The 24,318-nt window shown below is 35.6% G+C and overlaps 1 protein-coding gene across 1 annotated transcript in view; it reads left to right on the top strand.

Moving 5' to 3' along the window:
* The window catches only part of LOC137406011 (rab proteins geranylgeranyltransferase component A 2-like), an 89,335-nt gene that overhangs the window by 3,508 nt on the left and 61,509 nt on the right, over positions 1-24,318 (top strand). The window contains exons 2-6 of the mRNA XM_068092514.1: positions 7,963-8,029; positions 17,416-17,607; positions 20,010-20,115; positions 21,368-22,234; positions 22,925-23,041. Of these exons, the coding sequence (XP_067948615.1) occupies positions 7,963-8,029; positions 17,416-17,607; positions 20,010-20,115; positions 21,368-22,234; positions 22,925-23,041 (1,349 nt within the window). The remainder of the gene's footprint in view (positions 1-7,962; positions 8,030-17,415; positions 17,608-20,009; positions 20,116-21,367; positions 22,235-22,924; positions 23,042-24,318) is intronic.

The following is a 24,318-nucleotide window of genomic DNA, read 5'->3' as shown; positions in this document are numbered from 1 at the left end:
ATTGCACCAAGTTAGCTTGTTTTCTTAGAGCACTCTCTGCACCAGCAGGAAAGCTGTGTCTTCCTGGCTATTTTTACTTTTCATGACCCAATGTATTGAACTTCTTTTAAAACCAGTCGAAAAAATTGGACAGAATTGGACAACTTCTTTTAGCCTAATAAAAAATTCCATTTCATCACGTATTAAATTTATTTTCAAATGTACAGTAACATAATTAGCATTGATACGTATTTGTCTCCTCTAACCTTGGAACGGATCGACATCGCATCGTGAGGGTGCATTGTATACAATGCACTCTCATGATACGATGTTGATCCGTTGCAAGGTTGGCATCGTATAGTGAAAAACTCGTATGTAGGGATATAGAAACCGTAGTAATTTTATAATGCAAATATCTCCTAGTAAAAATCATCAAAATTTTATACAAGTGATGTACTTATTAAAAAATAGCAACACTATAGTATGTTAACTGTATGATAACTGTAATGTGAATTTCATTGCAAGTCAACCTTTAAGGAACAATGCTGATAAAAAGAATTGTGTGTTTACAATATACTAATCCAAGTTCTTGAATGTTTTGTCCAATTACAATCTATTTTTAGATTATCAATCTTTTGCTTGCAATATGCGCAGAATAATTCAGTGATACATAATAATACACTCAGGTACCAATAGCATCAAATGGAACTAATGGAAGTTTTGCCCTTAAATGGTTCTTTTCCCACTCATTGCAAGAATATTTGGGTCATGATCACAGAAACCATGGTTAAAGATGTGGTTTCGTCAAATTTAAGTTGATCTTAAAAGAAAGCATTTTTTTCTCTATCAGTTGATATGTTGTTTGTTGTGTTACGCGATCGCATTGCCAAGATATTTGAAGATTAAAACCGAAAAAATCTGATCGCCGTAAAAACGCTCAGGCCACAAAAACGTGCCCAGACTTGCCCAAAATGATGTCACGCGTTAGGCAACCTGTCTCTATCTCTCATATTCACATTGGCTATTTGCGATAAAAGTCTAGTCTTACGCGGCTCTATTGGCATATATCTTATTTTGTATTTGCTCATGTTGGCTAGAATAAAATTTTAAATCCTGCTACAGATGCATTATTATGAATGTTTCAAAGGCCTCAAATAACGAAAATTGAAAATTTGTTCTACTCACTTTCTCTAAATGTTGTGTAAACATTTGGGTACCGACTATCAATTCTACCGGTCTACGGTAATTCTGTCAAGTCAACTATGTAGAACGCGGTCTTTGTATCAGCACAGTTCTGCAGCTACCCATACTAACGATATACAGCCTTCCATAAGCCCCGCCCACATTATGTCTGTTGCCTATCTTTGGGGCGGGGCTGTATATTATTGCCTACACCGTCTACGTACTAGTTTCTTACTAGTAGTATTCTTATTGAAAACTACTGAAGTGAAATAAGCAAGCCACATCTTTGAAAAGAATATAGGCAGGGATAGAGTTTTAAGGATGAGAAGTCTGCTGCAAACTGGATTTGAACTCACATTCTCCAGTTCTGCGGACATCCATATACCATATCCAATTCACTACAATATTCTGCAAATCATGTTTTGCATTATCTTCAACAATATTATTTTATTATATAATTTTTACAAGCGAAAATATTTTCATCTTGGCATAAAGCTTTTATTAAAAATATTCATCAAGTCGTGGCCACTCACATAGTATTAGCTGATACAATAAGACAAATTCATCTACTGCAACAAACTCAAACAAAACATCATGGCTTATGCAGCACGCATTCAAGTCTCTCTTTCCCCTTATGGCAGTTTCCACACTGACAAAGCTTCTTCGGCTGGTGGGACGACATAAATATTCTGTAATCAGTAAAACAAATGCAATAAATATGTCATTCATAGATATGTCATTCTAAAGCGTATCTATTGACAGCTTCCAAATTGGGAGTTGAATAGATTGCGAGTGTAATTTTAAAAACGAATAAACGTTTAATAAAGGCACTAGTACGCCAAGCCAACGATTCGAAGCTTTGGTTCTGGAAATTAAAGATTTGCAATGATCAATCGATTTTACCCACTTCCTACGAGTGAAAATAATTTGTAATCAAGACTCTAATTTACCAAAGAAAATTCGAAAAAAATATTATAGCTAGGTAAAACGGCAGATAAGCTATGAAGTGATGATTGGAGATAGCAAAGAATTATCATTTTATTAATTAGTATATGTTTTTATGACTATAAAAATCTTACATTTACTTAAGTATAGAAGACTCTAAGTTAATTTACTTCCATGCTGTCTTCCTCTGCAGCAAAACGCTGCTGACGCCTGTCAGCTTTGACCATAGGCTGTCTACTCCAATCTTTTACTAAAAGTTGCTCAGATAACTCTGAGTCGCAGTCGCTCGAACTTGAAGCCATTTTAAAACTATGTATAACTTAGTAATTGTTGAAACGCGTTGAATCAGTAATGATGAGAATTCTCCAATGAATGAGAATGAATTCTCTAACGATGAGAATCTTCGAGATCACAGACAACGCGTTTTACGAATGATAACATTTATTACGGCCTATATAAAAATTTCGCGCTCAAGATTGGCTAACGAAGCGACCTCATTTATTGCTCGTGGTTTCGTTTCAGATATCTTGCTTGTGACGTCACGAAAGAAGCACCCAATGGAACGTGAGCTTTTTAAAAGAGGGCCTGATTCAAATGCATATATCTCTAGACAGGGTTGGTCTACAAAGACAAAAATGGCATCAAATTGTAGCTGATGTTTTAGCCTTTTATGGGTCTTAATTTCATTAAATTGAATTTTTTGACGCAACCACATCTTCAAGTCGGAATTGTAAGATTTGGAGTTATTTACATTAGCAAAGGGAGAAAATTCTCAGTTATTTTGCAAAAAAATTTTGATTCTAGCTTAATTACAGCAGATTTTATTGTCAATAAACTGAATGCATGTTTACCATTAGTGCGAAAGCATAATTCTGAGAAAACTGGTGTTAAAGTTTACGAAACGAAAACCAACGCACAATTTTGCTTACATTTCAAAACGTCATAGCAACCAATATCAAGAAGATGTGATATTTATCTAGATTTCTGTATTTATATCCAAAAAACTATTCTGAATTTATTAATCTAAATAGATTTTAGCTGGTTGTCATACAAATAGCTGTATATTTATAAGAAAATGTATTACTCAATTTTGCAGATGTTAAAAACGGCTTGGCAGTATCGCGATATCGGGCACAGCCAAATCATCAACAAAATCTTCAGTAAAATAAAAACAGTAACATATTGCACACCATCGGTCACTATAGACTTCGATATTGGAAATTCGAATAATTATTCTTATACTTAAATCTGATAATCATCTTATAAAATCGAATAATTATTCTTATAATTAAATATTGTAATAATCTGGTAAGAATTGTTAGGAAAATATCATCGTAATTCCCTTTACTTTCACTGCTTTTGACATCAGTTGGAATACCCAAGTACTCATTGTAAGTGTCCAAAATGTCAGGGTTTTCTTTAAAATCGGCAAAAAGAATTGATTATATTTATCAGACGCCATTTTTCAGTACTTCCTGTTTAGCATAGCAATGGTTTTAAGGATTTTTTAGGGTTAAAGATTTCTATTGGCTAAACTGATTTCAGATTCAGAAAGACCACTCTTTGATTGGTCCAGATGCACGTTTTACAAAAATTGTTACCAACATTATAAATTCAGTTGGTTCAATTTCAAAGTCGGATAACTCAACTTCGTGATTTGCGACTTGACCATGGTTTCTGTGACCGAGACATATTTATAAATTATATTATATTATATTTATTATTATTATTTATTATTAAATTATATTTATAGCGTAAACTAATTGTGAGAGTAGTATAAGTGTATAGAAGTAATAAAGAATAAGAGTGAAGGTAGTCTTATATCTGTCTAAAATAATTTAGCTTTTTTCAATAGGGTAACTGAGAGATTCAGCTGTCAGTTTTTACCATAAAAGCAGCTAGCACATAAGACAAGGGTGTGAAAAAAAATTTCGATAAAAATATAGCTAAGATAATTGAGAAAAAAGTTTGATGTACGAGGTTCAGTGAACATGCAAGGCAGGTTGATCTAAGTACTTCCGCAATTTATACCATCTTTAAACAGATTGATAAAATTGTTTCTTATTGTTTTTGTAAAATACACAAACTCCTTTGTTTATGCAATAGAGAATTCATCCCAATTGTTATTGTTGTCAAAAAAATGAAAATTCAATTTATGGTTGTGAAAAACCTTTTCCTCAGCCACACTCTAAAATTGTTGGCCACATTAATCTGTTGCTAAGGTAAAAAAGCTAAATAAGATTTTTTCTTTATATACTCAAATTTGCTATTACCATTTATGTGTAATACACAAAATGTACTGGTAACAAGTATAAGTTATTTAAAAACTATTTTATACTTTACAAAGATTTTATATTCTTTTCAGACTGTGGCTGCATAAATTCCATTTGAATAAAATTAATTTGATGGTCATATGACTAGATTAGTTTACGACCTTGATTCACAACGAATTCAACTTGTATATTGAGGTTCCACTTAATTGCGATTGCGTACACCAACAATTGAGCGGCAATTTGCTATCAAAGAAAGATATTAAGATTGAGAATACATTAAGGTTTGCATGCATAATTGAAAATTTTTGTCATGGTACTTCTTCCGAACCGACTCAATGGTTAATTTAATTCTTTTATTCTATTAATATACATTTTAAAGGCAGAGTGCCGCTTTTTTCTAAAATTTGTCATGACATAAATTGACAGCAAGGTTGAGACGTTATCATAAGCTCACAGAAACAAAAGCATATTAATTTCGAAATGCACAAGACATTTACAGGCTAGACTTAATGAGATTTAATCTGGAAGTCATATCTGTTATAGGTACGTCAGTCTGTTCATTCTTAACCTTTTTTGGCTACAGTTTATTGATTGTACCATGTAATTGACTAGTGAAAGGACTAGTGAATTGAAGCATTATAACAATAGTGCCAGTGAAATCATGAACAACGTGTTGCATAAAGTATCAATTATGGGCTAAAAAGTGAACAAAATGGAAGGAGCAAAACATGTGTGCACCACAAAATAATGACATATAACTCAAAATAACTATATATAATGCAAGCAAAATGGCAAATGTAAATTCTATAGATCTAATAAAATCATGAGCCACAAAATTATAAAACAAATTTCAAAATTGAGGTTGTCCATTACAGTTGAGTATTACAAAAACATTAAATTTGGTACTAGTATTACAAGTATTATTAGTTGAGTATTACAAGAACATTAAATTTGGTAGTAGTATTACAAGTATTATTAGTTGAGTATTACAAAAACATTAAATTTGGTAGTAGTATTACAAGTATTATTAGTTGAGTATTACAAGAACATTAAATTTGGTAGTAGTATTACAAGTATTATTAGTTGAGTATTACAAGCGAAATTCAATAATCATTTTAGCATTTACAATGTACAATGGCGAAAAATGAATATGTCGATGTGACTTACAATTGTTAATGTATGCAACGACCATAGACAAGTTAAGATTCAGTATGATAATAGAGGGTGCAATGTTGACTACAGTTGAATGGGTATAGTGTCCCGGTTCTAGCTCCAAAAATATTGAATATCCTGGCATAAAGCTAGCTCTTATAAATGATGATAGTATGCATAAGATTATCTCCAGCAAAACGTGGTACTTGCAGCCATTGCTGGGAGCCTGGGGCTTGATAATTATATAAAAAGTTTGGGTATAAGCCCTAGATGTTAACAGTTGGCGCCAGCTATTCAATTGAAAAATTATGGTGTTTAGGAAGAACTAAAAAATCCATGGTGATTAAGAAGATCACTGATGCAGATAATAATGTGAAGACGACTCCTTATAATATTAGCAGAATAGGTTTCACTTTATTATATGTACATGTATTGCTGAATTATAACATCTGATCGGCAATCTGCAGGTTAACCCTTGTGAGATATAATCTAAAAGTTATGCTTATTAAGGGTGATCATCATGCAGGCAAAACCTATAAAGGCCTGGCTACACACAATGAGGGAATGGTTTGCCGAGGCATAGTGTAGTTATTTGTTGTGACTATTCACACCGATGTTACTGAAGGATGCTTCGGGTTAACAAATAGTTTGAGAAATAATAATCTATTTCATCTGTGCGGAGCCCGATATGTTCATGTTGGAATTTCCTGTATACTTAACCCTTTCGTAAGCGATGCGACATTAATATCCTCCGGAGTTTTGAGCAAAGAGACATTTATGTTGTTTGGGAAATCTCAAAAGCCGTTATTCTTCAGCCGTTTTGTTATTGGCTATTTTTGTTTGGTTCTTCAAATATTCTTTCAGCTTTATATTACTAAACATAATATTATTGTGTTCGCTATAATAATCATTCAAACCTAACGGAAGAACTAAGTTCTTATGGTCATTACGGCGATCAACTACCACCGAAACATCTTCTTTCGCGAACTACTACTACGCCTAAAAAATACTATCGAAACGAAACAATGGCAAGTCAAACGAACGACTGCGTCAAAAAATTGCTACTAGAACCAACTACAAGGAAGATATTGCTGATTATGTGGTTGAAACTGATGAATCTTGTTCCAGTAAAAGCGATATTGATGCCAATGATTTCGATGTAGAGTCAGAAACCGGTAGCGATAGTGATGAATCTGAACATGCCGACGGTCATGATCCACGACGACGGTGGGGTTATGCAAAGCTGACTGCTTCAAGAAATATTAAATGTAGTGACTTCTATGTGTGTGAGTTACATGTATTTTAAATTTCATGTAGTTATTCCTGTAAATAAAAAAGTTATGACGTTTTATGTATCCCTATGTACAAATTGCTAGTCGTTTTGCAAATATATTCACTCTGTACACAAAGGTTTAATTAATTAATATACTTGCGAAAGGGTTAAGTATCATCAGGATAGTCATTAAGGATTGTTAAAGGTGGACTTGCAGCAAAATTCTCATTACAGTTGTTTGGTATCAAAAGATTCACCATGTCTTACTCTGTTGTGTTGTAGGTGCCAAATATGTGGAAATGTGATTACAAGCTCTGAAAAGCTCAAAAACGAAAAGCCGCCGTAGATTGGAATCTCTTTATTTCGATGACGTAACCACGAAATTTGGTTATCGTCTTGTCACGTATGTTCTCAGGTGAATTGAAAGGCCAATACAAAGCTCAATATAAAACTTATCGTAGTACTAGTCTATGGCAAACACTTCGGGTTTTACCGAAGACCCCGTATCAAATATAGATGCTCGCTACTTTATAGTTTTGTTTCGGCATTATTCAATCGTCAAGTCGTAATCTGATCATGTGACCTAATACTTCACAAAAAATTTCTGCAGCACTTTTCGATTATTACAGGTGACCAACAGGCTCCTCATGATTATCAGACAATGATAGGTACTCCTTCAAACTAAAGCTAAAAAATTAAACGAATTTTTACGGTAAGTTATAAGATATCACTGCTAAAATGTCAGCATTACTATGGCGATGAAATAGACACGTAAGAACAATAGACATAGTTTTATTGAATGCGTGAAGTATATTTGTGAAAATATTTCGGCGAATAAGGTTGCAAGAAAGTGTAAACAGAAACCATCTCTCATAACTGCATCACATTTGAGCCGTTTTTGAAAAGGAATCCAACCTACGGCGGTCTCGTGTGGCTGTGATTTTCTGTTCGTTTTTGAGCCCTAAAGAGCTTGTAATCACCTTTCCACATATTTTGCACCTACAACACAACAGAGTAAGACATGGTGAATCTTTTCATATCAAATAACGGTATTTTGAATTTTGTTGCAAGTCAACCTTTAAGGTTTCTTGAAGAGATGGCGGCCTTTTTGAAATACTACCATGTTTAATTTACTCACCACAAGTTCTTGATTTTTAGGTCTCTGTGAAGCAATTTTAGCTGCTGCTTTCTCTCGTATCAGCCTTTCAGTTCTTCACTTGGACAGGTAATGGTACTAGCTACTATGATGTGACATTTACTCACATGTTATGCTATTTTTCTGATTAATATATTGTTGTACCATGTTCTGTTTCTTCCATAGACCTTTTAACTATAGTATAGTTAATAACTAGTGTATAGTGTAGTTAATAGGTCTATGGTTTCTTCAGATTGCAAGCAGCATTTACATGAGAGCCGTTCAATGCATGTTCAGCAGTGGTGAAACCAGAAATGCCCTGTCACATACATGTATATATATATGTGTGTCGAAAAGTTATGTTACTTTAGAATTGAAACCTAGCTCGCAAATGTGCTATTCGGTCTGTGTAGATAGTTTTGCACTTTCCAGTGATTTTGTTACAGGAAATACTTGGTTAATGAATTATATTAAAACATTTTAAATTTTATAAAATTGAAAATAACTAATATAACGTAACCTTTCGAATTGTGATTTATGTTGAGCCAAAGTATATGTAGTCGTGTGCTAATCCCACACTGCTGTTTTTGCATGGGACACACCGTAACTCATGCCTCTGGCTAGCTCACCCATCATGACTAACGTATACCTCTGGCTAGCTCACCCAGCATGATTAATGCATACCTCTGATTAGCTGACCCAATGTCTTATCAGAGACAGTTGCCTTGCCAAGACAGGAAACATTTGCTAGTTTCCAACAAACAAGCCATTCCCACTATTTTTACATAATCCGATGGAGAGACCATAACTTGTAACAAACAAACATAACTTCCATTTGCAGTAGCTCTAAAGTTGTTTGATGTTTCATACACCATTAGAGAGAAGATACGATGCACTATTGATTGATACAAGATATAATTTACATGATTACTACTTACAGCTGATTACTACTTACAGCTGATTACTACTTACTGCTGATTACTACTTACTGCTGATTACTACTTACAGCTGATTACTACTTACAGCTGATTACTACTTACTGCTGATTACTACTTACTGCTGATTACTACTTACAGCTGATTACTACTTACAGCTAATTACTACTTACTGCTGATTACTACTTACAACTGATTACTACTTACAGCTGATTACTACTTACCGCTGATTACTACTTACTGCTGATTACTACTTACAGCTGATTACTACTTACTGCTGATTACTACTTACTGCTGATTACTACTTACAGCTGATTACTACTTACAGCTGATTACTACTTACTGCTGATTACTACTTACAGCTGATTACTACTTACAGCTGATTACTACTTACTGCTGATTACTACTTACTGCTGATTACTACTTACTGCTGATTACTACTTACAGCTGATTACTACTTACAGCTGATTACTACTTACTGCTGATTACTACTTACAGCTGATTACTACTTACTGCTGATTACTACTTACTGCTGATTACTACTTACAGCTGATTACTACTTACAGCTGATTACTACTTACTGCTGATTACTACTTACAGCTGATTACTACTTACAGCTGATTACTACTTACTGCTGATTACTACTTACTGCTGATTACTACTTACTGCTGATTACTACTTACAGCTGATTACTACTTACAGCTGATTACTACTTACTGCTGATTACTACTTACTGCTGATTACTACTTACTGCTGATTACTACTTACTGCTGATTACTACTTACTGCTGATTACTACTTACTGCTGATTACTACTTACTGCTGATTACTACTTACAGCTGATTACTACTTACTGCTGATTACTACTTACAGCTGATTACTACTTACTGCTGATTACTACTTACTGCTGATTACTACTTACTGCTGATTACTACTTACAGCTGATTACTACTTACAGCTGATTACTACTTACAGCTGATTACTACTTACTGCTGATTACTACTTACTGCTGATTACTACTTACTGCTGATTACTACTTACTGCTGATTACTACTTACTGCTGATTACTACTTACTGCTGATTACTCACTACTGTTCCCATGATACTTTTTACTATTCCTAGGGCTTCCTCTAGGGGAAGATCTACCCGCTGAATCGTAGCTTCTATCTCTACCACCACTCCGGTACTGCGCACGACTTTCGCACTCTGATACCCTTGGTACCTCTTTTTTAATTTCACATTTTAAATCGCTTCCGCTACTATCTGCTTTCACGAACCTGTCTGAATGATTCGCTATCTCACAAGCCCTCAATGCCTCATTCAACATCACCCATGTCAAATTGCCATTCTTCATCAAGTCTCTACTTCTCTATCTCTCAACCCGTTTACTGCCATTATAAGAGCAAACCTTACTCTATCAGAATTTTTTGCTACCTCAGCATATCTGCTTAAACTCTCAACTTGTAGCAAGAACTTTCTATCACTTTCACCAAGTGCCTGTCTAGCCATCAAAAACTTATGACCCTTCACAAACATGCTCTCCTGTCTGCCATAATATTCCTGCAAAATGTCCACTGCCTCTTCATAAGTTGAATTTGCACCTTTTACGTTAAACCCTGCACCCCTCGATACTTCTCTACCGCTGTGCCCAATAGCTCTCAATAGTGGCACTAACCTAGCCCTACCTCTCATAATAGGCACTCTGTTGCCATCTTCATCAGCTACATAACCTCTCCTCTCGACAGCACTCTCGATAGACAAATTCATATCTTCCATAAATCTTTCCCACGAGCCATCACCGTGCTCACCGAACACCAGCTTCAGAAAACTACTCTCCATCTCAACACAATACGTTTTATTTCTCGCCACAAATTTACTCTACCCCACTTGTATAAATTTAATGTACATGTAATTCTCACTTCCGAACACTTAATAAATATCTACACCTCTCCAACACCGATGCTTCACCGCTACAACGCCTCACAATACAACCCTACCTCACGTCACCTCACCTGCACGTCCGTGAACGGGTCTAATCAATTGTTAAACTTAACCCGTAATCAGAAAATTATCGCTAATGATAGCACACAAATAAAAAAAATTAGAGCTTCGTCAACTGCGCCATGTTGTATAAATATAACACTTACACGTGATTGAAGTGAAGAAGGCCCCGGTCTGGTTCTCCCCACGCTTATCTACTCCTCTCGCAACTACCTGTAACTACCATGACCTCTTATATCAGCATAGCCCGAGGCCCATCCACCCGATTATACAACAGAAATGTGATTACAAGCTTTTAAAAGCTCAAAAACGAGCAGTTAATCGCAGCCACACGAGACCGCCGTAGTTTGGATTCTCTTTCCAAAACGGCTCAAATGTGACATAGCTGTGTTAGATGGTTTCTGTTTACACTTTCATGCAACATTATTCATCGAAATATTTCACAAATATACTTCACGCATTCAATAAAACCATGTCTATTGTTCTTACGCGTCTATATTATCGTCATTTCAATGCTGTCACTTTTAGCAGTGATATCTTATAACTTACTGCACAAATTCATTTAATTTTTTAGCCTTAGTTTGAAGGAGTACCTATCATTGTCTGATAATCATGACGAGCCTGTTGGTCATTTGTGATAATCGAAAAGTGCTGCAGAAATTATTTGCGAAGTATTTAGTCACATGATCAGATTACGACTTGCCGATTAGACCAAACCGAAACAAAACTGTAAAGTAGCGAGCAGCTATATTTGATGTGGGCTCTTCGGTAAAACCCGAAGTGTTTGTCATAAACTATTGCTACGATAAGTTTTATATTGCCCTTTTAATTCACATGAGAACATCACGTGACAAGACGATAACCAAATTTCATGACAATGTCAGAGAAGTAAAGAGATTCCGATCTACGGCGGCTTTTCGTTTTTGAGCTTTTAAGAGCTTGTAATCACATTTCCACATTTGTAGGCACCTACAACACAGCAAAGTCAGACATGGTGATTATTTTGTTACCAAATAACTGTAATGTGAATTTTGTTGCAAGTCAACCTTTAAACTGCAACCGCTACTGTGCTTTTGCTTGAGCTAATACAGTGGACTCTCACCATACGTTTTCAATTCGTTCCAGCGTTGGCGTCATAAGGTTCTAGCCATTGAACTTAAAACCCCTGGAATGGCAATCACGTGACTTTTACGTTGATAATAATACGTAATGTATGCGCCATATTGGAGAGCTAATCGAATGCTAGTTCCGTTTGTAAACAACCGGTGAAAAATGACAGAAATGTACATAATGAATAGTTATTTTCCAGCTGGGTGTTAATGAAAACTCCTCCTACACAACGTTTAGAGTGCCCTGATAAAAGAAAACCTATTTATAAAAGATGGAGTGGGATATATCAAATGATAAGTAGATGTAAAATAGATTTTTGTGGACCATGTTGTTCATAGAAACTGTTGTATTACAGATGTATAAACCCAAAAAGGAAATATTCTGGCAAATAACAACTGTTCCATTATATTAAAATTTATATTGCATAAATGCATAAGGACAAACTTAGCACATGAAGTATTCCGATAAAAACAACACATAGGTATGCTGCCAAAACAGAAACTGTTTTCAAGATTTAAGTGATAATAGCTTATGAATGTATGATATGTATAATACAGCATCTGTGAAAGATGGAATGAACTACTGCAACAACTAAACAGAAATTAAAAACAGTTGTAATAGAGGATAATCAAAATAATGCAAACAAGGAAATGCAGGAATTAGTGTAATCAGATGATTAAACTTATATATACACGCTACAGAAACTGTGTAAAAGGAGATTTGTATAGCACTGGATATTGAGCCAAGGTGCATCAGAGTTTCTTAGAACTAAATCAGATTAGGAATAACATCACAACAACAGCTGCAGATGAATATTACGGTGATTACATTGTTACTGGTCTTTAAAAAGTACTACTTTAGTATTGTATGCCACAAAGATGCACCTTGCAGTTTGAGTTTAGGATTTTAGCATGATGCTGTCGGAGATCATAAAACGACTGAATAAGGTTTTTCATCAATGCAGTGGTTGGATATGCCATCTGCCGTATTCGTAAGGTGTTTCCCAAGGCATAACACATGACTAGATCTTACACTACTGATAAAAACACCACACAATGGAGTGGATCTGGCTTTGAATTAATACGAAAGTATTGATCTGCAACTAGCAGGATCCTGGTGACATCGTCTGATGGACGCACCAATCCTCCATTGTTTTGTAGCTCGAGTAAAGTATAGAGATGTCGGTACTGGATACTTGACTTAGTGGTCACCAGCGACTGACGACCAATGTCACGACAGCACTTTTGTTAGCTTTTGCACAATGTAGCCAGCTATATAGACTATACTGTTACCTATAACAGAAATTTGACATCTGAAATCATTGAGTTCCACAAACTGATCAACTTCTGGAGTAGCCTGTATGATGAGAATCTCGTTTTGAGCAGTAACATTACCTGTCTTACCAGCGTCTGATTTTGCATCACATTTGCTAATAAGTTTGCGAAAGGTAGCCTTAAACTGAGTAACAGTAGGATTATTATTCCAACCACCTAAACAAAAGCATCAATTATAACAATTACATAAAATCAACAAAAATGATTGTCTTATTCACATAAATATAGTACCCTTAATATACAACAATACAACTAATAAAATGAGTGAAAATAAAACAGCTCAAAATGCTACCTTATCGCTATGTAAAAATGTGGCAATTTTCACTGGAAGTCATTAACACCCATCTTAGGCATAAAGTTTAATGGTTGACTAGCAACAAAATTCACATTACAGTTATTTGGTATCAAAAGATTCACCATGTGTTACTCTGTTGTGTTGTAGGTGCCAAATATGTGGAAATGTGATTACAAGCTCTTAAAAGCTCAAAAACAAAAAGCCGCTGTAGATTGGAATCTGTTTATTTATCTGACGTAGTCATTACAGTTTGGTTAAACTACTTAAGTTGAACAACCTTGCAGCACTGTGCTTGACAATATGGTTTTAAATTCAATCATTGAAAAGCATCATTCAACATTGAAAAATATTACCTTTAAATGACTTCAGTCGAACGTTTTAACCTGTTGTCAAAAAATGGATCATTGAAATGTTCGTTGCAGATAAGTGCCCAAGGATCAGGCTTACTCACTCTTCTGCGGTTGCGATACCATTGTAAATAACGAGAGTTCTGTTGCTTTGTTTGGAAATCTAAAAATTAAAATGAAACTCTAGTAGTTAGTTAGCAACAGTAATAATAACGATAGTATTATTACTCTTATTTCCTTACTGCTAGCTATATCCAGGTACAACAATAAATAATATTATAGGCACTACAAACATTTTTTTCAAATATACATATTTAGAAATAACCTCATGGTTTGTAGTTCAAAAATATTAATATAAAAAAATTCCAAGTTTAAATAATAAAAAAACCTTTGTTCTGAAGGAAAAAAATTTCACTCACTAGCTTATAAATTTATCTAATCACCGACAAAATACAGTCAAACTCGTACTCAGTAGTGACACTGATCGACTTTCACTCACCCAGTAACTAGTGTAGTAGAACTAACTAGTGGCAGTACTAACTAGTAGTAGCACAACTAGTAGTAGTCGTAGACTTTAGCAATAGTAATAGAACTAGCAGTAAAAGTGACTCACTTGTGAAATGTCATGCCCTTTCCTTTGAAAGTCCATTCTTGCGGTTTTTGCAGTTCGTGGAATAGCAATAGCACTGTGCACCTACACCCTTCTCTCTCTTACATAAATTATTAGTAGTAATATCAGTAGTCTGTTCCTTTGATTTAGCGGTGTATTCGTGATCTTCCATAGCTGGTAAATCTGAAATTAGATTTCTTTCTCACATTGAACAAAATGAAATTTACTTCAACAGTAACTGAAAATGGCGTCGGCCGGATTTCCGTACTCGCGAATGAACTCTTGCCATTCCAGAGGTTTTAAATTCAATGGTTCTAGCATTGGCGTCATAAGGTTCTAGTATTGGCGTCATAAGGTTCTAGTGTTGGCATCAAAAGCTTCCAGTGTTGGCATCATAGGGTTCCAGCGTTGGCATCATAAGGTTCCAGTGTTGGCGTCGTAAGGTTACAGTATTGGCGTCATAAGGTTCCAGTGTTGGCATCATAAGGTTCCATTGTTGGCGTCATAAGGTTCCAGTGTTGGCGTCATAAGGTTCCAGTGTTGGCGTCATAAGGTTCTAGTGTTGGCATCATAAGGTTCCAGTGTTGGCATCACAAGGTTCCAGTGTTGGCATCATAAGGTGAAAATTTCATATAGAAACTGATTGTAAATATCTGATGCAACCACCACTTTGTAAAAATCTTCAAAATTTTATATACAAAAAAGAAAGGGTACTGATGATTGAGAAATGCAATATTAGCATTCAAATGGCACTGCTGTGCAATAGGATAACTGCAATGGTAGCTGCAATGTACTGGGTGTGGGTGTTATTATATACAACAAACAGCAATAATGAAAGGAAAATATTATGTTTATATCTCTCCCCCTGCAATAGGAGAAATGCTATATTGGCCAATATTAGAAGTAAAATGCACTGATATTATTAAAATAATCAATATTATTAATATAGTAATAATATAAAACTTTTGCACAATTTTGTTTACATTTAAAAACGTCATAGTTAGCGATATCAAGAAGTTGGGATATTTATATTAATTTTTAGAAAATCTTTTACTACGTAGTCATTGTTCTGTAGTCATCCAAACTTATAATTAAATATCGTAATAATCACATAAGAATCGTTAGAAAAAATATCGTCATTTCCTTTACTTACACTGCGTTGGACATCAGTTAGAATACCTAAGCACTCAAGTGTCTAAAATGTCAATTTGAAATCGGCAAAAATGAAACGATTTCAGTACTTCTACATTAATTACAGAAACTGTCGACAATGCCATAGACTGGTGAAATGTGCACGTTATTTTTTCGCGAAATGCGCACGATTTAATCGTTCTATTATCTGTCGCCCGGCGTTTCAATTTCCGGTCTTAACTTTTATTAAACCAAGCTTTTCAAGCGTTTTGTGACGATTTTCGTCCAAATAAATCTGTTCATTTGTGTATAGTCCGATCAGATGGGTAAGTTTTTAGAGAATTTCGATAATTTACAAAGACTAGGTAACATATTTAAATAGGCCTATATGTGTTTTGTATCATTATTATACTTTAACTAATCTACAAAACGATGGTTAAATTTGTTGATGAAATTTCTAGACAAGGGTTCGACTCATTGTTGATGAATAATTTTCGTAAGTTGTGTGCACATGGATTTATCATAAAAAACTCCCAAACTTCGCATCCGCTCGTTTGGTCGTGGGATTAGTAACAACATCATATGTTAACCTTAGTAACTATAGTTACCTACAGTAATTTTAGTGTATTTAGTCGGTATGATCTGCAATGAAATGTAACGTTACAATGTAATATCTGCAGTACTTGTCATAAGGAGTTCTTACTTTTAAGGCATATGTATAAAATGAACGTTGAATTTAGCTAACTAAACAAATACATATACTTAAAGCTAAGTTTTAGTATATATTTTCAACTACTGTATCTTACTGAAATTCACCTTTTTCATCCCTAAAATTTCATCACGTATTTATTTCCGGTTTCGTTTTCACTATATCTAATAACGAATAAAGCCCAACTGAGAGAGATCGAGCATCGTATTCTTTTCAATCGTTCTTAGAGGTATTTCGGCGAGTAGTGTATCGACATATTTGTCATTCCGATATAATCAGCACATCGACGCCCAAATTTGAATTTTGAAAGAAACTTTTGTTTATTTTGTATGGCGAAAAATATTTTGTATAGACAGGGCGACAAATCAGCGACTTCTACATCGGAGGGTGAAAAAATCGTATGATAGGGTCATCATCGTAACTTGAGGATGCACTGTGTAAGTACTCTGCGCCCTTATGACGCAGATAGTTTAAGGAAAGGCACAGTATTCAAATGGATATTGCTGCCAGACATCGTTGGTATATCTTTTGACTGTTTTGCAGCCGCCCCTAGGGTTTTACATAACACATCAACACATATAACTCTTCTAGAAACACAAACCAAAAACTGGTTGCAGATGCAAAACCTATTATAATTTGACCTACTTACCGGCATATGCAAATTTGGGTAAGACTTGTGCTTTAACTTGAGCTACACAAGGGTTATAGTATCATAATCTATAAAACCTTTGGCAGTATTTTTTAGCAAGTTGTGTCTTATTTCAAATAGTGTATGGTACAATAATGAATTTTAGAGCTGCTGCAAATGAGAGTTGTTTTTGTTTGTTAATGTTGGGGTCTCCATTGGAAATAATATAGAAATAGTGGGTGTGGCCTGGTTGTTTAAAAACTAGCAACCTCCGTATGCGCTTCCATTGGTCGCGCAACTATCTCCTTCAGGGCTCTGAGCTGATCTAGTTTCACTCATGCATACCTCTCAGTTGATGCGTAACATGAACATTTCAGGAACTCATACTATGGTGAATTGGAGGCTACACATTCCCTAAATGGAATACTGGATTACACTGCTCAACATTCGGACGGTTTACGTGTAACAGAACATGGTCACTCTATTGCTGATGAGGAGCTAAGTCTATCTTTACCGATTGCAAAAGACTCGTCCCTCACAAATCTCTCTTACGACTTTTATGATATAAGGTACCTGCCCTCCACTTTCTCGACTTGTAATGTCTAAGGTATCATCTATCGTTGCTTTTCTCTGAGGTATCTGTTGCTCTTCTCTGCGCTTATCTGTTGCTTTTCTCTACGCTATCTGTTGATTTTCTAGGTAGGAAGCAGCCAATTGAACTTTCTTGAGGTTGTTGGCCAAACTTGATTTCTATCTAAGTAGTAAATGTAGCACCATCAAAAATAGGAATCACGACTTTTTATGTGTGTTCAAGGTATTAACCGTAGTAGTTTTCTACTGTTATAGGCAGGTACAATGCCTTTGCTACTTGTCTACCCACAATTATAATATTGGTTGAAATTCTCGAGTTTTTGCAGCATCCACAACCATATGCTAACACTTGAACAATTTAATCAAGTTTTTTTTGTATAGCTGTAGTAGTTAATATAATTTATCACTATTATAATCACTAATTTTTTAACTTATGTAACAACCTGTTTTTAAAAATAGCTGCTTTGCCTTGTCTTACTCGGCGTTATGCGCATGTCCTGTATATTTGAGTGTTCACATGTAAGTAACTCATAGCAGCTCTACTCTTCAGTGACTATGACCTGTATATTTGAGTTGTCACATGTAAGTAACTCATAGCAGCTCTACTCTTCAGTGACTATGACCTGTATATTTGAGTTGTCACATGTAAGTAACTCATAGCAGCTCTACTCTTCAGTGACTATGACCTGTATATTTGAGTTGTCACATGTAAGTAACTCATAGCAGCTCTACTCTTCAGTGACTATGACCTGTATATTTGAGTTGTCACATGTAAGTAACTCATAGCAGCTCTACTCTTCAGTGACTATGACCTGTATATTTGAGTGTTCACATGTAAGTAACTCATAGCAGCTCTACTCTTCAGTGACTATGACCTGTATATTTGAGTTGTCACATGTAAGTAACTCATAGCAGCTCTACTCTTCAGTGACTATGACCTGTATATTTGAGTTGTCACATGTAAGTAACTCATAGCAGCTCTACTCTTCAGTGACTATGACCTGTATATTTGAGTTGTCACATGTAAGTAACTCATAGCAGCTCTACTTTTCAGTGACTATGACCTGTATATTTGAGTTGTCACATGTAAGTAACTCATAGCAGCTCTACTCTTCAGTGACTATGATCTGTATATTTGAGTTGTCACATGTAAGTAACTCATAGCAGCTCTACTCTTCAGTGACTATGACCTGTATATTTGAGTGTTCACATGTAAGTAACTCATAGCAGCTCTACTCTTCAGTGACTATGACCTGTATATTTGAGTTGTCACATGTAAGTAACTCATAGCAGCTCTACTCTTCAGTGACTATGACCTGTATATTTGAGTTGTCACATGTAAGTAACTCATAGCAGCTCTACTCTTCAGTGACTATGACCTGTATATTTGAGTGTTCACATGTAAGTAACTCATAGCAGCTCTGCTCTTCAGTGACTATGATCTGTATATTTGAGTTGTCACATGTAAGTAACTCATAGCAGCTCTACCCTTCAGTGACTATGATCTGTATATTTGAGTTGTCACATGTAAGTAACTCATAGCTGCTCTACTCTTCAGTGACTATGACCTGTAGACTCCGCTCAACATTTACTGTGTCTCTATGTTTCGACTGGGTTCAGAGTTGCCTCCACTCCGAATCATAGAAACGCTCACTGCTGTTGAACAAGAATTGATAATACCTGGCTAAGCTCTCCCATGTGGAGGTAAATAACATCAGCACAATCACACGGGTCTCTGCTATGGAAACGCTCTACTGCTACTCAGTACTGTTTCTGTTTGATTTCTTTTACATTAATATTTACATGCCAAGCATGGGCTGCCCGTAAGAGCATGAGGAAATAACACCTTGTTAGTGCAACTAGTTGTTCACATATGAATTGAAACGTGTCTGTGGCCTGAAAGGGAGTCTATTTCAACAAGTTTTATTTTGAGGGTTATATAGCGAATCTTTAGTGCAACTCTAATCCGCTGAAACGGTAGGGTGCAAATTCGTCAGCAGCGGCAACTCTAACCCTTTCAAGGCATGGAAACGGTCATTATTTAGGACGGAGTATACATAAGCTCTTAATATCAGAATATCCATACCTGGAGTTGAATTTTAATAATTTACTCACCCTTGTGAGCATTAATTTATTCTTCAACTTTATACACACAGTAGTTTGTGTGTTTTTAAGTGATGCTATTGTTTTTATTTAGTAAAAATCAATAGAAGGCAAGGACATTTAAGACAGTTGCACCATATAACTTTGTACAACTTTAAGTATGTATGTTAGCCATGTTTCCAAGATATTACACTTGTACAACTTGTCGCTTGCTGTTGTAACCATTAGGGATTTCTAGCACTATCTTAAGCCTATTTTAAATTTACCATCATTACAGTGAAGATGAAAAGACATGTTACATGAAAATATTGGAGGCCACATCAGCAAATTTGTGTGAAAAACCTGGAAATGTTGCACTCCAAAAACCATTCGTGAATTGGGAGGTGAGGTTGCAAATTGAAGCTTAGTTGTCGAAAACACCAAATGTTGGCTATATGTGTATGTATATACACCTATATGGTTGACTATATGTGTATGTATATACACCTATATGGTTGGCTATATGTGTATGTATATACATACACCTATATGGTTGGCTATATCTGTATGTATATACACCTACATGGTTGGCTATAGGTGTATGTATATACACCTGTATGGTTGACTATATGTGTATGTATATACACCTATATAGTTGGCTATATGTGTATGTATATACACCTATATGGTTGGCTATATGTGTATGTATATACACCTATATGGTTGGCTATATGTGTATTTATATACACCTATATGGTTGGCTATATGTGTATGTATATACACCTATATGGTTGGCTATATCTGTATGTATATACACCTACATGGTTGGCTATAGGTGTATGTATATACACCTGTATGGTTGGCTATATGTGTATGTATATACACCTATATGGTTGACTATATGTGTATGTATATACACCTATATGGTTGGCTATATGTGTATGTATATACATACACCTATATGGTTGGCTATATGTGAATGTATATACATACACCTATATGGTTGGCTATATCTGTATGTATATACACCTACATGGTTGGCTATAGGTGTATGTATATACACCTGTATGGTTGGCTATATGTGTATGTATATACACCTATATAGTTGGCTATATGTGTATGTATATACACCTATATGGTTGGCTATATGTGTATGTATATACACCTATATGGTTGACTATATGTGTATTTATATACACCTATATGGTTGGCTATATGTGTATGTATATACACCTATATGGTTGGCTATATCTGTATGTATATACACCTACATGGTTGGCTATAGGTGTATGTATATACACCTGTATGGTTGGCTATATGTGTATGTATATACACCTATATAGTTGGCTATATGTGGATATATATACACCTATATGGTTGGCTATATGTGTATGTATATACACCTATATGGTTGGCTATATGTGTATTTATATACACCTATATGGTTGGCTATATGTGTATGTATATACACCTATATGGTTGGCTATATGTGTATGTATATACACCCATATGGTTGGCTATATATGTATGTATATACACCTATATGGTTGGCTATGTATGTATATACACCTATATGGTTGGCTATATATGTATGTATATACACCTATATGGTTGGCTATATGGTATATACAGAACTTTGCCTTATTTATTGTTTAGAAACAAGTAACAAACAGTAACAAAGAAGATGGACAAGATGATGCTGACACAAACCGTTACATACTAGCAGCAGCTGACAATATGGCTAAGACTGTGCCTACGACTGAGAGAGTCACAGATTCTGATGTGCTTACGACTGAGAGAGTCACAGATTCTGATGTGCCTACGACTGAGAGAGTCACAGATTCTGATGTGCCTACGACTGAGAGAGTCACAGATTCTGATGTGCCTACCACTGAGAGAGTCAAAGATTCTGATGTGCCTACGACTGAGAGAGTCACAGATTCTGATGTGCCTACAACTGAGAGAGTCACAGATTCTGATGTGCCTACGACTGAGAGAGTCACAGATTCTGATGTGCCTACGACGGAGAGAGTCACAGATTCTGATGTGCCTACGACTGAGAGAGTCACAGATTCTGATGTGCCTACGACTGAGAGAGTCACAGATTCTGATGTGCCTACGACTGAGAGAGTCACAGATTCTGATGTGCCTACGACTGAGAGAGTCACAGATTTTGATGTGCCTACGACTGAGAGAGTCACAGATTCTGATGCGCTAACGACTGAGAGAGTCACAGATTCTGATGTGCCTACGACTGAGAGAGTCACAGATTCTGATGTGCCAACGACTGAGAGAGTCACAGATTCTGATGTGCCTACGACTGAGGAAATAATAGAGCCTGAGAGACTTGTGACCGATTCCTCCATTTTTCACTCTCTTTCTGAAAAAAGTGATACTACACGACTGAATCCGATAGTGCAAGACTATTTGAGCAGTGTTACTGCACGAGACAAAGAAGTAGCGCACAAACTTCGCATTCTAAAGAAAAAAAGCAACAGATTTATATTGGATCTTTCACCTAAGGTGTGTTGTAATCTTTATACGTTGCTGCCTTTTCTAATGCTTTTACCTTGCATCATCAGCCTTACCGCAGCACCTCAGAGTTGAAATCAGGGTACTCCTGAAGAATTGCGTGTTTGTGTTTCCACATTCTTTTTGCCAATTTCATCCCAACTTCAAATGCATATGCCGAGTTGCTAAAATACATGATTTTAAAACTCTCTGGTTTCTGAAAACCAGTCTCTTACACAGAAACCTGCAGGCTATATGATTGAAAATTGAAGAAGTCCTAGGCAATGCTGGGCCTACTGCTAGTCCATTCTAAGCTTGACCTAATCTAAGGCGTCTAGCAGCGGAGTTCTAATACAATTTACTCATCATCTGAGCATTGATTTATCCTTAAACTTTATACACGTAATAGTTTGTCTTTTCAAGTGATGCTATTGTTTGTTTAGTAAAAATCAATAGTTGACAAGAACCTTTAAAAAAATTGCACGATATAGCTTTCTACAACTTTAAGTATCATGTCTCCATTAAGGACCCCTTTTTGGTTTGTCCACTTGTGGCTAAGCAAGGCCGATGTTTGGTATAATATAAGTAGGCTTGCCATAATCTTTCCTCTGAATGACTGATTCACTTACCAACTTTAATACTTTTTAACGTGTTATTTTTTTATCTTGTTTTAATTGCTCGTGTTTACGATTGCGCTTTTAGCTTTTGTTCGCAAGAGGTGAGATGATTGATTTATTAATCACGTCAGATGTTGCCCGCTACCTTGAGTTTCGATCTATTACACAGATTCTTACAATCAATGATGATGAGTTCTTGCAGGTAATTTTATTGTTATCTCTACATATGTTATATATTCTATATCTCCGCCTATAAGCCGATTCTAGAACGCAAAAGCATTTAGCAAACTAAGAGGATTGGCTTATACTCGTGTAACTCTTATTGTAAGCAGACGAAATGACACGCTAACCTAATTTCAACAACTCCAACTCAAACCTTTAATAATTCAACTTTATTAATAGCAGCATAACATGGCAATAATGGTTACCCGCTACCATTAACTCTTTCGCTACCAAATAAAATAATTTTTTTATGGAGACACTTAAATATTCAGAGAAATGAAATATTTGGCATTGACACAATAAGTTGTCATTACGTCTAACCAATTTAATTAGCATAAAATGTTACATTATCTGATGCCATAAAAAGGCGACAAAGGTGTTGCAGACTGAGTTGAAACATTTTGTTGTTCTCTTCATACTACCGTAGTTGAAGAGTTACCAATATTACTATAGCTTACTGCATTACTGTTACTGTTAAGAGCGTTGTTGCACAGACAATGGCTCTGTGATCTTGGCTGGACACGTCTGAGTCTGGTGGCAAACGCGCCATAATGACTGGAGACATTCCCAGTTACCGCACTCTGCATGTCCTGTCACCACTAGTAATCTTTTTTGGGTATTGAACCCCAAACCTGTTGTTTGCAGATCAGGTGTTCTAGACCAGTAGGCCATGGCTGCCCTCTAGTATTATTATTACTTGACTTGCAATAAAATTCACATTACAGTTATTTGGTATCAAAAGATTCACCGTGTCTTGCTCTGTTGTGTTGTGGGTGCCAAATATGTGGAAATGCGATTACAAGCTCTTAAAAGCTCAAAAACAAAAAGCCGCCGTAGATTGGAATCTCTTTATTTCGATGACGTAGTCATGAAATTTGGTTATTGTCTTGTCACGTATGTTCTCAGGTGAATTGAAAGGCCAATAAAAAGCTCAATATAAAACTTATCGTAGCACTAGTTTATGACAAACTCTTCGGGTTTTACCGAAGACCCGGTATCAAATATAGATGCTCGCTACTTTACAGTTTTGTTTCGGCATTATCTAATTGTCAAGTCGTAATCTGATCATGTGACCCAATACTTCGCAAATAATTTTTGCAGCACTTTTCGATTATCACAGGTGACCAACAGGCTCGTCATGATTATCAGACAATGATATGTACTCCTTCGAGCTAAGGTTAAAAAATTAAACAAATTTTTACGGTAAGTTATAAGATATCAGTGCTAAAAGTGGCGGCATTCCGATGTCGATAAAAT

Source organism: Watersipora subatra, chromosome 10, assembly GCF_963576615.1.
Source record: "Watersipora subatra chromosome 10, tzWatSuba1.1, whole genome shotgun sequence".
Classification (NCBI taxonomy): domain Eukaryota; kingdom Metazoa; phylum Bryozoa; class Gymnolaemata; order Cheilostomatida; family Watersiporidae; genus Watersipora; species Watersipora subatra.
Note: the sequence above shows the minus strand (reverse complement) of the source record. Positions and strands in the feature narration are given on the sequence as shown.